Below are 16,667 nucleotides of genomic sequence, written 5' to 3' on the forward strand. Positions count from 1 at the left end.
GTCTTCAGCACGAACGAAGTCAGGCTGATTGGCCGCGGACTCATGACGGCGCCTGCCGACTTTCGGTATGAAAACTACCCGTGCGCGCCTCCAGGACTGCGGTACGTATCCTAAAATGATGCAACTCCGGTAAATCTCAATAAGCCACGGCACAACCCTTTCCTGCTGCTTCTGTAGCATGACTGGCATTATGCCATCTGGGCCTGGAGATTTGTATGCGGAGAAGTTGTTTATAGCCCAGCCGATCCTATCCCCGGTAATTACCGATTTGATAGTCTCGCACAGCTGGGGTTGCCGCAAACCCTCCAAGCGAGGTTCTGACTCACAGTCCTCCTCGCTGGAGGGAAAGTGCGTTTGCATCAGCAGCTCCAAGGTTTCACTAGAAGATTCCGTCCAGGAGCCAGATATAAAACAAAAATTTCCCCCTTGAGCCTGGGTTTACTTTAAGGAAAAAATGGCAGAAAAACAAGTATTTGAAATTGAAATGACAAGAGATGAGGGTCAAAGGGAGTCTTCGTCGAAGTATGACCCAAACCTAGTAGTATTTTCCACTCCGACTGTTGGATGTGCTTGAAGTTAACTACCTCTAACCTCAAAGTAGGGTTTAGATTTTTTGTGCCATTGGACAGCCCCTCCCTTCATTTTCCTCATTTTATAACTTTCTTTAGCCTTTGGAACCCAAAAAGCAAACTTTCTGCATAGATATAGGCCGGGGGCAGTAACATTCAGGTCTTCTGCAAAGTTGGCATGATCACGGTTCGTTTCAATAGGCCTGGCTTGGGATTTCGCCTTGTTCTGGGCTCCAGGGGGGGGGGTGGATGGGGAGGGGGCTGTGTTTATTTAATTATTGACAATACACACATAGTAAATCCCTAGTTACATATTGCCCGCAGTGGGAAGAGCAAAAAAGAGGCTTAACTTGGGTTTAAAACTAAGGAAGGAGACAGAACCAAAGGATCAAAACTCTTGGGCGTTTGTGAGGCTGGCATTGTATCGGGATCGGGGAGGGAAAGTAGATGTCGAGCTCCGCGACCGGGATTGGTATAAATAGTATATCGCGAATTAAGGCATTTAACAACGAAGGTGATAAAGACCAGAAGGTTTCAAGTAGTAGATCGATGTTTTACCAAACCATGCTGTTCTTTCACAATGAGGTGATCAAAGTGCGCGGCCAGCCAGTCGATAACGTATCTGTTGACGATTTTGGATCAAGAGGAGAGGAAAGAGACGGGACTATAGTTCGCAGCTAGTGAAGGGTCTCTGCTTTTGAGGATGAGGATCATAAGGGTCTCCTTCCAAAGGCGAAGAAAATAGCTTATCGAAATTTATGTTGAAGATTATACACGGATGCTGGGTGTGTTGTTTATATGTAGTTAAGAAGGAAGAGGTTTCTTAAGCCCCCATCGGGGCCAGGTCCGACATTGGTGTCAAGGTTGCCACTGAGGAACTCATCTAAGGAAGGTGTGAGGGAAAAAATGGCTAGATATTCTGTACAGTCTGCATATAGAAGAGGCGTAGGGGGTGCAGTAGTTGAGGGATTTCAACTTACCGCAGGAAAGAGCTCAACAAGTGTCTGTAGTAATGTAGATAATCTGTAGGGCACAAAGCCTTGAAATGAGCAAGCTCAGTGTCATTCTTAGTAGCTCGAAACTACATACATGTTTCTGGCGGATGTTATTAAGGATCTCCGTTGTGAACAAAGTTGGACTTACGGGGGAACTCCGTTTTAAATTCGAGTCAGGGTGGTGAACGTGAATTTTGACATAGGAAGATGTGCAAGTAACGGTAATGGAGAGAGGCGGCGCTCGGGGAGGTTGATCTAATGAACGGGAGGGAGTTGGAGGAGGGGGCACGTAGAGCGCGTAGAGGTAAGCGCAAAGAGGAAAAGGCGAGTTCAGCGTGGATTTTATCTTTTTCTGCTATTAGGACCCCACCGCCAGTGGACCTTCGTGACTTTGCCGCAACGAAAATTGAAATATCCTGCCGGGAGCTCCGAATTCAGTATATTATGTTGCTGCACTGGTGGGAATAAATTGATCGCCCCCAGTTTGGTGCTTAGATCCCTAACATTTTGATAAAACAGGCAGACAGTGAACACAGAACCAGTTAGATTGATCGGCGCGGCAGGCGAGTTGCCTTGACATTTACCTATTGCCTCCACTATTCATAGTTTGACTGGATCGTTCTTTCATGCCGACCCCACTATGCCAAGCAATGAATCTAAAAAAAAAATATGACTGTGCGAAGTGCGTGGTGGGTCGGTCCTTCCTCGGTGAGCATAAAGGATAACATGTCAGGTTTTTAGAGCACTTGCCACTCTCAAATCAGTTTGTTTGGTACCCGGAAGACGCCCTCTCTAGATAGATAAAAAACAATGTTTTTCCGATAGTCATCTATGATTAACTGCGTATCAATGTAAGCAGTGTCACATTAAACATTAACCCCGGCTTGGTTAAATGAAAGTTTGAACTACTTCGCGAATGTCCTTATCGAGGTCTATGGTATAGGCAGGGGCTAAAATTGGAAATGGAAATACCTCAATACCAAATTTTTGATCGATTGGAGTCAAACTTCCGTCTCTGTTGCTACGTGGGAACAGCACATTTCAAACGGGTGAAACTATCACTCGAAGCTTGCATCCCCTCATTATCGACTGGTTGCATCATAAAATTGGCCTTCCCAAATCATGAGCCACGTGAGGGTACGTGTCATAACCCGTTGTTGCGTTGATCAGAAGAGTCAAGTTGATGGGTACTATCTGAAAACAGTCGATGCACCAGAGCTGTTGAGGGGGGTTGTAGCTCTTTGGGAAATTCGTGGAGAGGGTTGAAACACTTTGGCTGAAACCAACAACAATGACATGACATGGCGTGAGGAATAGGTCACGCAGTGGTGATTGCTAATCATAAAATCAGGCTGCGGAGTTCAGTCAACAATGGTATATTTAAAAAAAGTTTGATTGTATGGTTTATTTATTTACCGGACAACAAACAGAGTAAACTCTAATTACTTATTGTCCTCAGGAGGAGGAGAAAGCAATAATTTTATTCTACACTTGAAACTACTTAAAGTAGAGAAGTTAAAAGGTAAAGCCTAGGAATCAGGGAATGGAAGTAGACTACGAGCTTTGCGAAGGGCACTTTGAAAATGTCTGTGCCACGTGTATTATAAGACGCAGGACGTAAGTGATGTCGTTAGCAGCATCAGACCCGAGGAAAGTTTAAAAAATGTGCATAAATCTAGATAGGATTTTCGTTGTTGTAGGAAAGGGAGGTTCAGAAAGCGAAGGTGGGGAGGAGGGGTAGTCCAGACGACGGAAACTATTCTTAATGAAGAGGGAACGGGTGAATTTACGTTGTACATTTTCAAGGGCAAGACAATCACAGTTCCGGGAAGGTGATCAGATCACAGAGCAATACTTGAGGGTGTTCCTCACGAAGGAAATGAAGAGAGGTAAAGAGGGTTGAGTGGAGTGAAAATCAGAGGAAGCGCGAAGTATACAGCCCGAAAATTTTGCTGCTCTATTGGTGACTTCGAAACAATGGGTTTCGAAGCTTATTGTCGAAAGTGACTCCGAGGTCTTGGTTGAAATTTAGGTATGATAAGGAATGTTCGTTAAGAGAGTAGAAGAAAGCAGTGAGTGAGAACAGGGACAAGTAAGGAGGGTTGGTAGGTTGTTGATAAAAAATAAAAATAACAAAGGACCCAGAATAGATCCCAGTGGGACGGCAGAGAAAGGCAAGAAGGAGTGGGAAGTGCAGGATTGGTTGGAAAGGTAAGAGGCAAGCCATAAAACGAGTGGTATGGGAACCCCTTAAGACGATAGTTTGGATAGAAGTACCAAGATTTTAGAACAGGAGGAGAGTAGGGCTGACGATCGCTACTTTTGTAAATGGGGATGATGAGAGCCTATTTCCACAAGGTGGTAAATGATTCTCTTCATAGCTTTTGTTGAAAATAAGAGATAGAGGGTGGGAGATGGACTGATAAGTTTCAAGTAAAACAAGGTTTGGAAGACCATCGTAACCAGAGCCGACACTGGCTTCAAGTTTATCAATGAGATACTCGACAAGCAGAAGGGTGAGAAGGGGAATGGTGGGCAATGCGGGGCAGGCTACATCCATTAGCGGGAAGGATGTGGAGAAGGGAAGGGAATCATAGACTGAGGAAAAGTAGCCCCAGAGTAAATTACAAGATAGTTGGGGGGAGTTTCCTGAGGAGCCAGGGAATTTAATAGACGGAGGGGATAGCTGGACAGGACATCGGGAGTTACGAATGTGGGACTCAAAGATTTAAGGTTTCCGGGCTTTGGTGAGTCTTCAACAGTGGTCAAATATTCGTTTACGTATTAAGGATTTGACCGAGGAGCGCAGAGGTTTGAAAAAAACTAAGTCAGTATGAAACATTATAAACCGTTTGAATGAAACTAATACGCTAAACTTACAAAAAAAGGATGTTTGGGTGCGTTTGTCCGTATGTGTGTCTGAGTATGTTATGTGTGCAGTATGTGTGGTACATTGCTTTTAGGTATCATCAAAACGCAGCTTATGTTATTCATAGGGCATAACAGCATTGTAGCATTAGAGCCTACTAAAGAATTGTAAAATATTGTAAAATGTTTTAAACCTATTTTTAATATTTAGGGAATGTAAATATCTAGATAGCAACAGTTGTAGTTTACTCTGTCTGATTTGAAAAAATGGGAAAACTTTGTGCATTAGTTTGGACCCAAAGCTCCTCTGTTCCGACAGCTTTGGGCTAATGTCCTTTTTTGAAGCAGTTCTCAACGGTCAGAGAGTTTTCCTATTTTTTCGATCATGTCCAAAGTAGAGTGTAAATACATACATGTACGTTACGTGAATGCCTCGTTAGAAAAGTGTTTCAATGCAAGCAAATCATAAAATTTATCTCTTCAATACTAACTAAATCGATTTTTCTTAATAACAAATCAAAGAAACCGTTACAGGCAAAGTGGATGAGAAAGCAACCCAACTGCATGCAATTGCATCGCTCAAGGTACTCCTGGATGCAACGAAACCGCAACGCGGTGCAGCAACTACCTCGGCCGCGAATCATGTGAAAATCAATCTCAAGGAGACAACACTAGCCAGTGATCGTCCAAATGGAAATATCGACACCACAATTGATTCGGTAATTGTTTTTTATGTAGAAATTGAAGAGAATGGGAACACCATTCTTACTAGCTTTATCGTTTAGCTGAAAGATACGTACATCTTATATAGGCTATGTTATACAGATTACACAGATTTAAGGATTATTGAAAAGATATTAAGGAGCGTTTCTTGCCAGTACTTCGCCCCAGTCGAGGTTCAAACTAAGGAGAATGCGTGTGCATGGTAACCGTCTATTGGCATTAAGAAGCATTTCAGGAGGGAGGAAAGGGGCGGTACTGGCAAGGAACAAAGCAGTCCCTACATTTATTGTTTTCCAACTCCTTTCTCTTCATACTGGTGTTATACTTACCTCTAAGCCTTTAGTTGAACATCCTTTAGTACGTAGGCATTCGTTTGTAGCACATTCTTTTCTTTGCTACGAACCAAAGTGCATTTTATGTTGATCCATCGAACCGTATGTTCCAAAAACAATATGATTTCCTTCATTTCTTCCTTTTTCATTAAAATGTCATTGTTATCATCAATTTCAATACAAAAACCAACCCATAATGAAAAACCTAATATGACCTCAATATAATGTGAGTGTTGAAATGTCGTGTTGAGTGGCACGTGTGTATCATCATTGCATCCACCACCAAAGGCATCATAGGAAATACATCACATGAGTTTCATATTGATATCAAGTCATCTTTAGACAAAAAAACCACCACACAAATCACCACAGCAATGACAACAACAACAAATTAGAACGAAAACAAAGGCAACCATTGGCGAAATACAGAAACACAACCAAAAGAAAATTTCAAATCAATTCACTCCTAATTGGGACCAAATGGAAAGACATCAGTTCAAAAAAACTCTGTCATGAACACTGGAAAAAAACGGACAAACAAAACAAACTGCATCAGTAATGAAACACCAAAATTGTTGTTCATACAATGTGTTCGCGAATGTTAACAACAATGTGTAACAATAAACTTTGGAGTGAATACAGTAAACTGTTTTAGCAATTTTGTGCCCCGTGTATGTCACCACGTCCTGTCGATATTAACTTTGACTCCGTTAAACGTTAAAATGTTGTTATAAATGTGTTTATTTTTTTCAGATTTTTTAAAAAATATCTTTTCTATAATTTCTGATGAGTTCAGTTATTTAGTTACAAGTTTCTTAGATTTAGATAAATATCTAAAAATTTTCCTTTTGTTTTAGCTTGATTGTGGTGATAAGTTTTTCGAAATTAACAGAAAGTAGATCTAAGATCGCTTTAAACTTAGTCATGCACTTACTGGTGTTAAAATTCACCCTCTCCCTTTCGTACAACATTGTCAATTCCTGCCACCAGGGCTGTAAAGAGAATCAAAATTACGCATAAAAACCGGGTCCGAGGTTTGGTCTGGTGTGAAAATTACGCGGGCCTACCTGTCATCCTCTTTTACCATTGAGTTTTTTATTTCAGGCTCGGGAGGAATCCCCTCCTCTCCGTCATCCTTTCGTAAGACCTGCCCACCACTTCTTCTTCTTTTTCTTCAGCCTTGTTCCCCTTCACAAGCGGGGTCGGCTCGTCGTAATCGGTTTCGCCATTTGGCTCTATCGAATGCCTGATCTGGGTGCAATCTCGAGGCTTCCAAATCCCTATCTAGCGTATCAAGCCACCGTTGCTTAGGTCTGCCTTTTGGTCGTTTACCATCGACTTCGATGTTCAGACCAATCTTTGCAAGTGAATTCTCGTTTGCACGAATTGCGTGACCATACCATCGAAGACGCCTCTCTTGCAACTTTTCCACGATCGGTGCAACCCCATAACGATCGCGGATATCCTCATTTCGGGTGTGATCAAAACGTGTCACGCCACTAGTCCAACGTGACATCTTCGTCTCCGTTACCGCAAGACGCCGTTCATTGTCTTTTATATTTGGCCAACACTCAGAACCATAGAGAGCGACAAATCCGCCTTGATTCACGTTTATTTCGACGATTTCGCGAATACGATTGTCAAGAATGCGTTCAGAAATCTTTATGCCCACCACTATACCCTTTTTATAACTTCTAACTGATCCTCTTCTTCTTCTATGGTGCATCTATAAGTATATATGTAGACGATCATCGGCATCGCCGAACAGATGTCGAGAACTATTCGCTTCTTTACCCCTTCCTTGGTTGAGCTTCATTAACAAGTTTGAACCCAATATCGAATACTCCATAGTAGCATCGCATGCTTCCATCACCCATCGAGTGATCTGGGTGACTTTCTCTCCAGCCGTACCATTCAGGGATATGTCGGATTTGAGCACCGCGGAAAACGTGTCCCCCTCGAACGCTTTCACTGTCCAGCCAAGCATACCACCCGGCATTCTACGAAAACTCTTTTTCGAGCTCGATCCGCCCTTGATCTCTATGCAGATTGCCTGGTGGTCGCTGTGAGTATAGTCCTCACTGACATGCCAAGCGATTCTACTGGCTAAAGTGACACTCACGTATGTCAGGTCCACTATAGACCCCAGGCCCCTTCCCCGGAAAGTGTACGAAGACCCAACATTCGCCAGTACCACGTCCAGCTCCGCGAATGCTTCGAGGAGAACACGTCCAGCAGCTGTAGATGTGGATGCCCTTCACCTTCGCTCTGATGAAGCCCTCCTCCGGGTGCTCCATTATTTCCTGGAAGGCTTGTTCTCCACAAGTCCACAGCGCTGCTTGGCCCGTTTGGTCTTTGACCCAAACGCTACCACCGCGGTTTCGGTATGGTTCACTTAGTATGGCCGCATCGACGTTTTTCTCGCGGATGGTTTGCGCGAGTAGATCCTGCGCCGCCTCGCAGTGGTTGAGGTTGATTTGTATTAACCTCATCTGCGATTTGTGCTAAGGGCTCTCCTGTATTCCGGACACCTGCTGCTGCCTGCAATGTGCCGATGGTCCACACCCTCCTTTCCTTTGCACAGTAGACAATTTGGGTTAGCTCCGCAGTCCTTGCTGATGTGGCCTTCCACTCCGCATCTCCTGCATTGCTTTGACCTATCATTTGGGTTAGTGCATGACTTCGCAATGTGACCAAAGCCAAGGCATCTAAAGCACCGTTTTAACGCCACCAGTTCCCTAAGGCGACACATTACCCAGCCTATTCTCACTCTCCCTGCTGCTAACAGTTTGAGTGCATTCTCCACTGGTAGGCTGATGATGGCGATTTGTGTTCCCCCATAGGCTTTCCTTAGCGTTTTCACCGCTGACTCTTGTAGTCCGGCAAGATCGAACTGTTTCTCCAACGCTTCGCGAACCTCCTCCTTCGTCGTGATTTCATCTATATCTTTGCAGATTATAGTGATCTCCGGCCTGCTAGCTCTTATGTCGGCTTCCTGTCCTAAAGTCTTCCCGATTTGGCTCAAGAATTTGTCCGCGGTTACATCCTTGGATTTCTTAAGTTCCAACATAAGATCTCCCTTCTGGGACCGTCTAATGCGGCTGACGTTGTCTCCCAAATTGGTGAGTTCGGGGTCTGCCTTCACTTTCCTGAGAATGTCGGCGTATGACCCTTCGCCCCGTTTGGAAATGAAAATCGCCTCTGGTCTAATCTTCCTCCGATAACTTTTTTTCCGCGGTTCTACCTTCCTCCAAGCTTCAGCATCCGCCTTTGAAGGTTCGATCCCTTTTCTCGAGGTAGCCACTGCAGTATTTTCACTGGCAGCTTTAGACGTACTTTTCATGAACTCCGCCTTTTTGGGAGTTGACTCCTTCTTTCTTTTCGGGGTTTGCTGGCCTGTTGCTTCTCGCGCAGCCTCCTCCTCGGTTTCTCCTTTTTGTGTTTTGAACCGGCGTTACTTGAGTTGCCTGGTTCACTTTTCCAATCGGCGACTTCCCTACTCGTTCATCCTGGGCCTTGCCGTACGTCAAACGGATGCCTCTTATCATGGCCCTTATATTTGGATGAATGTTCCTGCACTGCTTTATAAACTCACACAGCTCCATGATCTTTTTACCGAGGGCAGTAAAGGCAGCTCCAGACTGATCATTGCCCAAAACATCGCTCGGGTGAATCGGCGTCAGCGATTCTTCCTCATCGAAGACTCCCGCTATACGCTTCCCACTGGGGGTAGCGATCGTGGGGGCTTGTGCCCGTGTGGGAGGGGATCTGCGAAAAATCGAGCTCCTTCTGAACGGATCCATCACTGGAGCCAGTTCAAGTTCCTCCCGTACGCTTGTAACATTAGATGCCACAGTAGCCAAGGTTCTCACTACTGAGGCACTGCGGTCGTTGGATATCGACGGCCGGGAGCCCGCTTGCTCACTCCCAAAAACCGCCGGCACTGGGTTTTCGAAGCCCTGCACCGTAACTTCATTCTTCTTCTGCTCCTCCATGTTTGGTTTTATTTTTGGGTATCCTTCCCATAGCCAATTTTTATCCACGGGTGGGCGTTTACTTCCCACCTACCCGGCCTGCGCATAAACATGCCCATACACGCACATCTCCGGATGCGTGCATGTGCATGGCCATGACACATTCGCCGAGCATTCCCTTATCCGCACGAAGGGACGCGCCTGATGGGAGATTTGGCAACTCCACACAGGATCGAATACTCCCGAAGAGCTTCTTAACTTCTTTTTACTAAATAGTAAATACGACATCTCCCTTCCTCAAAGCACAATCGTCAACAAAGATCTCTAAGATAGCTACTTCAAAATCCTTTGGGGATGCCGCTGTTGCTCCTATTCTCAAGAAAGCTAGTCATGGTGGTGAGGAATATCGCTTCATTTATCCCCCTCCTTTTGATCCAAAATCTTTGAGGGATACGTCAGTGACTGGTTAGCTACGTTCTACAGCCATCTCATAACAAAAGAGGAAAATAGCTTCTTCATTGGTATACAATTTGTAACCTTATCATTTTTAAGGTTTTGTGAAAGGCAAAAACTTATTAAAATCGGTTGACTGTCTGTCTGTTTGTCTATTTGTCTTTTTTTCATCGTTGGAAGGTGAAAAGGTTCAAAACCTACTGCTGACTCCTATCATGTAGTTATGGGAGACTCTTACTCACTAAAACAACCTCCTCCCACTCTCTCCGTGGAACTACTCTACAGCATTGCTTCACCTTAAATGCAGCTCGTTACAGTCCTCTCGATTTCTCTCTCTCTCTCTGTCTCTTGGAAAGGTGTACATGAACAGTTTGCAACGTCTGTTCAACTTGATCCCAAGTCACCCGTGACTCCAGCATAAACTCCACAATACTTTCAGGTGTTAAGCGCCTGTCTGCGACAGCCTCCAAACTTGTCCGGTGCGCAGTAAACCTGGGGCAATGAAATAAAACATGCACCACATTCTCAGCGTTACCATATTAGCACATCTTGGGCAGTATGGTAAATCGTCATGCCCAAATCGATGTAAAAATGGAAGATAACATCCATTTCCACCCAAAAACTGAGTAAGCTCGTAATTCAATTCCCCATAGCTTCGGTCAATCCATCTTTGATGCGCTTGTCACTTGCTTGGCTTTTCCGTCATTCTGCGATAGATCCTCATCGTGCCAGCTGTCGTCCAAATGCCTAGACTCCACGATGACATGCGCTTTATCGTAAAGGCAACGATCTTCATTCGCCAGGATGTCTATGGCGAACATGCTTACTAATATGCATGCGGCTTCACCTGATGTTGGCTGGTAAACACCGCATGTTCGATGACCTCGCTTTATGTAGTCCCAATTGCTTATCCGAAAGGCCTCCTTCCTTTTCCGAAATAGGGAGCAACCTTATTGTTCGTTCAAATGGTGTGCCAATGGCATTGATCGGTCCTTGTTTTGTCGGTGAATAGTGGAAACCTTCGAAAGCTACCGCTGGCTATTGCCATACCATTATGTGGGAGTCTTACCCACTAAAACCACCTCCTTCCCCTTCCATTCTCCTCGTGGAACTTCCATATTGTATGGTCGCGGAGTTGGATCAGAATTTATCCTGCACTCGTGTTAACATTCGTGTTTCCCTCTCTCTGGTCGAAAATTATATGGCTTGGTTGCTGTACACTCCACATGTGATTTGAAGTTTAACCTCTGGTCAATCATTAGGCCTAAGTGCTACCCAGGCTTGGAATGAATGGCTCTTGTTCCGATTTTGATCTTCCCAGGCATGCACTTTCGCCGGTTGGTAATAAGTACTACTTCCGCCTTATGTCCTGCGAGAAGTAAACCACCATTCTCTAACTAGGACTGCTTCATTAGCATAAAGCTTAACTCCTTTGAGGAGGCAAAATTCGTCACACTAACGCTGGCGGTATTCACATTTTGTGGGAAAAGGTTTGTCACTATCTCGTCTAGCAAGTTAGGGTAAGTTATCAGTGGAGAACATTTGCCTTTGAGTTTGCATATCACTGTTTTGTAGGCACCGCCCCAGGGGTTCGAATCCGTTTCCTTACGCAGTCGCTTGAAGTGTTCGCTTTTACGTCTTTTTACAGCCACATGCATTTTTTTCCGTGCCAATGACGAGTGTCTTGAGGATTTCCACCACTGTTCCTAGATCCAGTTCGCTTCTGATGTCACCGCCTTGTAGAAAGTGGGCCATGTTGTTACCCAAGTGCGTTCCATAGGATTCCCAATCCGTTCTCCTGAGATCCCTTATTATTCTTTTTACTTCGGAGTTATCCTCAATGTCGAACCTGATTATTCTGTGATCAAACATAGAGGGCTCATTCGACACCCACCAATTCCTAACCATCCCGTTTGTTAGAATATTTCCTAAGGTTATGCCTAGCACCTTTTGTCTAGTGCTGGTTACGAGTTTTGGAGTGTTCCCTAAGTTATATACAATATTTCTAACTTATTGCTAAAAATAAATTCAAGAAGGTACTCACCTCTTCGATTGGCGTCGCTGCTTCTCCAGACTTCGTGATGGGCATTGGTATCGCAGCCGAGGAGAAGTGGTAACCCCCTCTTCTCAAAATACTTCACCAATTTAGTGATTTGTTCCAATCGAGCCCGGATTTCGTCTCCTGAAAAGTATCCCGATACCACGACTGCCCCTCGAGTTCTCCTCCCTGCTTCCAGTGAGACTTGGATAGCCCCGGTCAGGAACTCTGAAAGACATATATATTTTGAATCACGTTTAAGAATTATGCAAGCTCTTGGTTTTTCACAAGAGGAGTCTCAAATTACCTGCATGCTTCCTCCTTGCAGACCTCGAATCTGCCCCCGGTACACCTAGGGCTCCTGTGCCAGCACTATTCCAATGTTCTCCTTGGAACTTGCCCTTGCAATTACCGCAAGTGCAGCTTTCGCATGGTGGAGGTTTATCTGGGCTATTTTAGTGCTGCTCATTGACTCCGTTATTGTTTGAAGCTCTTCTCCATTGTCGGAGTATTGCCCTTTTCCTCCGACATGGCGCTTTCGTGGGCGTCGCTGTCCACCCTGAACCCTTGGAGTCCTAGGTCTAGGTTGTCCAGCTTCTGCTCTTCACTGGGCGGCAGGTCTACTCCCTTGGTTGATCCAGTTCTTTCCGCCTCTATGGCTTTCGAGACTTTTTCGGGGGACCTCGGAATGCTTTTTACCCGGTGTCTCCTCCGAGGTGTCTTTCCTCGGCTTTTGCCTGTGCACATGCACGGGTGTGATGCCAAATTGATACTTCGACGTCTAATTGCCTCCAGGGATCGGTCATCTACGCCGATTGTGAAGAATTTACCCTTTCTCTCTACCTTTCTTCTGAAGACTCTCCATAATCCCTTATAGAGATCCTAATTCTGAGCGATTAGGAGGCCCATGAGAACTTCATCTCTATTGTCGTGGCTTTTGGGAGAAAAACTATCACCATGTGTGCTTCTGGTATATCATCCCCAGCACGCGTTGACAGTTCTGCCCTTCCCAGCCCGGCAATTTAGGAACTATGGTCCTAATCCACTCTACAGTGTTTTTTGTCGCGCAGTCTACCAACATAAGACCTGGTCGAAAGCATATCCCGGTGAACACAAGTTTCGAAGTCCATCCCATGCACATCTGCCTGATGACAAGGTCTTCGATGGTTTCCTGCTCCTCACGAGTGAGTATTTGCTCGGGAAACATTTTTGGCAGTATGGCCAATCGAATGCTCTTGACTGCACTAGCTTAGTTAATGGCTAGCTTCCTGAGTCTTGCCTTCACCCCTGACCTACCTGGGTTTTCTCCCCCCTTGGGTTCAGGTTTGGATATTTTGGGAGCATTCACTTCATGCGGGCTAATCTCTGGTGCTGCTCGGCGCTTTCTGGGCTCCGGTAAAGATGGCTTAGGCCTACCCTGGGCTGTCTTAAGGGCCTGTTCTGGTTGCGGACCTTCCTTCAGGTGGCATAGGTACTATTTAGCACCTGCGCCACTGAGACACAGCTCTTTCCTTTGTGTGATACCGGGCCCCGCTTTTTTGGCTTTAGTTTTGACACCTTGATGGCAAAACCATCGTCTCGTTAGTAGGGAGGAGTAAGTTGCTTCTTGAAGTTTGTACGGTCCACCACCAAGTGGATGAGGACTCATGGTAGATCATGTTAGCAGCACCAATCTGAAATGATTTAATGATTTTCATGGCTTTATGAGTATCTTTTTACTCTTCATGAACTATGCCAATTTGTAACCCTGACATTCTCTAAGTTACGACGAAACGTAAGCTTATCACCACTTTAAAGCCAAGTTTATTTTCTATTTATGAATTGATCAGTTATTTCAGTTATAATTTATTTAAGATTTAATTTTAGATTTTTTAATATATATGTATCTACGAGCTCGAAACCCACTTTTTTTCGTAGCTACTCGCCCAAACAAGTTTTCACTGTCTTTTCTTCCCCTCTCTGTAAACTATCTTTCTATATGTCCTCATCTTTTTAACTAAGAATCAGTGTTACTATCCAATTTATTATTATCTAAGTTAATTAGTCTATCTATCTATGAACGTACTACTACTATTACTATCTGTGTCTCTCTTTAAATGAATGTAGCCAACATCGGGTCGTCGTTCTAGTTGGATTGAACAAAGGGTCAAACTGCAAACGAGAAGATTTAGTACCAAAGTTAGTTTGAAATTCAAAATTCACATTTATTATAAAGTTTAAATCATCTAAATTTTGTTTCCCAAAAAAAAAAGTTATTTTTGATTAGCCGAAAATTTGATGATTTAATTTTAATATTTTGCGTTTGAAAAAGAGCGAAATATTTGCAATTTGAAATTCAAAATTTTTCATGTAGATGAGTTTTTTCATTTCAAGTTGAATTTGCTATGCGAATGGATATTTATCTGCAATTTTTCCAGAAAATTGGCACCAGAAATTGCGTTTATCAATTTTTTAATAAATCTAATAATTGTTATTACGAATTATGTTGCTGTTAGATTTTGTTGCAACAAGCGCTTAGTATTGAACTATTCGTTTATGTTGTCGGCCATGTTAAGTTGTGATTAGTAACAAAGTATTGTTGTTTATTATCTTTTGCGGACCAGATTGATTTCTATACTCTGGAATTTTGTTTTTGAATTAGGAGAGTGGCTTGATTTGTAGTTCCATTTATTTGGCTGGACAGCTGCAAAATGGAACGCAACCATTTGACAAACGAGTGAAGCACAAAAAGAATTGTGTTTAGTAATTAGCCTTTTAGCTTGGTTTGTTATTGCTAATTGGAAGATTAATTCTACTTTTTTTTTATTAACACACTAACAACATTTATGATGGTCAAGTAAAAACCAAGAAAGTTTTGGCTAAACCGAATACACCATTGCACCACACTAAGGACGAAAGAAGGAGGGCCACACTTGTAATGCTAATTATAGCAATCAGATACTTATGTGCTATGATAAACCGCAGAAAAATCTCCACATTTTCTTCATTTCCAAAATCACTTTATTCCGAAGGATTTTCGTTTGAACTTGAACTTGAACTTAACTCAAATAAAATTATATTTAAGCTTATTTTTGAAGTATTTTTAATATAAACTGAATAAAATCAGAAAATAATAACCAATGAAATTTAACAAGAAAAATATCAATGAATGTTAAATTAGCAGCAATTTATACGATAACTGCCGCTGTTATATCGCGGTTTGCCCATTGGGGCTGCGGGCTTAATAAATAACAAGTCGGGAAACCGGAAGCTTGACGCTTCAGGTATAAAAAATTTTGTGTTTCCCTATGTAAGGAGCATAACGTAGTTCTCCATTGGCTGATAGCATTGATTCAAGATATTCAAATCGCTCAGTTCTGGGCAGGTTACTGCCATTGCCAGAACTCAGCGATTTAAATATCTCGATTCAATGCTATCAGCCAATGGAGAACTGCGTAATGAAATTGTTTCCCGCATTAACGCAACCTGAATAAGGTGGCATTTCAAAACTAGTGTTCTTTTTGATCGACGTATCAGCGCACGCCCCAAATATAAAATTTACTGCAATGTCGTCCGTCTGCCGCTCTCTATAGTTCTGAGTGTTGACTGACTATAAAAAACAATGAACGGCGTTTTGCTGTAATGGGGGCGAAGATGTTGCATTGTACTGGTGGCGTGACACGTTTTGATCACGTCTGAAATGAGAATATCCCCGATCGATATGGGTTTGCACCGATCGTGGAAAACTGCGAGAGAGGCGTTTTCGATGGTGTGGTCACGTAATTCACGCTAACGAGAATTCACTTACCAATATTGGTGTGAACATCGAAGTCAATGGTAAGCAACCAAAAAGCCGGCCGAAACAACGGTGGCTTAAAACGCTGGATGGGGATTCAAAGGTCTCGCCATTACATCCTGATCAAGCATTTGATAAAATAAAACGGCGAAACCGATCACGACGAGCCTACCCCGCTTGTGAACGGGAAAAAGGTTGAAGAAAAAGATGTGAGAAGCGACGAGTGCACGACAGCTCCGTTTCACACAGCTAAAAATTCCATTTTCCTCTATTTTTTAGAAAGCGATTTAAATAAATAATTTGATCGAAACCCCTGATAATAGCCAACCTCATACGCTTCACACGCTGAATTTAATATTATTAGCAAATGCCAAGAATGTAACTTACATCAAATATAAAAAAAGGCCGGGGAGAATTAGATGGAATGAAATTTTTGAATCCCCCCTTTGCACTCCACCTAAATTTATGCCACTCGCTGTATGCATGGGATTTCATAGTTCCCATCTGTTGACAAAATTTCGTCCGGATCGGTTTAGCCGTTTTGGAGAAAAGTGCGTGTGACAGACAAACAGATAGACAGACATTGAATCGATTTTAATAAGGTTTTCTTATACACAAAACCTTAAAAATTCACTATCACTCACTCTCACTCACTCAACCTTATTATTATATACAAAAAAAGTATTTACAAGATATTTTCGAGGAAAAGGCTCAAATGGAGAGGGATATGATTAGGGACTAGGCGTAGGATGGGATACATGCGGCAAAACTTGAGGCTTATTATTTAGGGATTGATTCTAACGAGGGGTAAGTTTTGTAAATTAGGCCTGGAGTTATTACCGGTATCACCTCTACCTTGAGGGTCGAAGAGGCTCTTTTGGGATTGGAGCGACTTTCGACGTTCGGAATTTGCATGAGGCGGGTGATAAGCGGTTTGGCA

The 16,667-nt window shown here is 43.4% G+C and overlaps 1 protein-coding gene across 10 annotated transcripts in view; it reads left to right on the plus strand.

Moving 5' to 3' along the window:
* The window catches only part of LOC119650609 (sodium/potassium/calcium exchanger Nckx30C), a 282,153-nt gene that overhangs the window by 212,164 nt on the left and 53,322 nt on the right, over nucleotides 1–16,667 (plus strand). For 5 of the 10 annotated variants that reach the window (XM_038053479.1, XM_038053481.1, XM_038053482.1 and 2 more), the window contains exons 4-5: nucleotides 4,955–5,151; nucleotides 14,059–14,130. In XM_038053479.1, coding sequence (XP_037909407.1) covers nucleotides 4,955–5,151; nucleotides 14,059–14,130 — 269 coding nt within the window. The remainder of the gene's footprint in view (nucleotides 1–4,954; nucleotides 5,152–14,058; nucleotides 14,131–16,667) is intronic. The other 5 variants (XM_038053480.1, XM_038053488.1, XM_038053486.1 and 2 more) reach the window with 3 other exon arrangements.

Source organism: Hermetia illucens, chromosome 3, assembly GCF_905115235.1.
Source record: "Hermetia illucens chromosome 3, iHerIll2.2.curated.20191125, whole genome shotgun sequence".
NCBI lineage: Eukaryota > Metazoa > Arthropoda > Insecta > Diptera > Stratiomyidae > Hermetia > Hermetia illucens.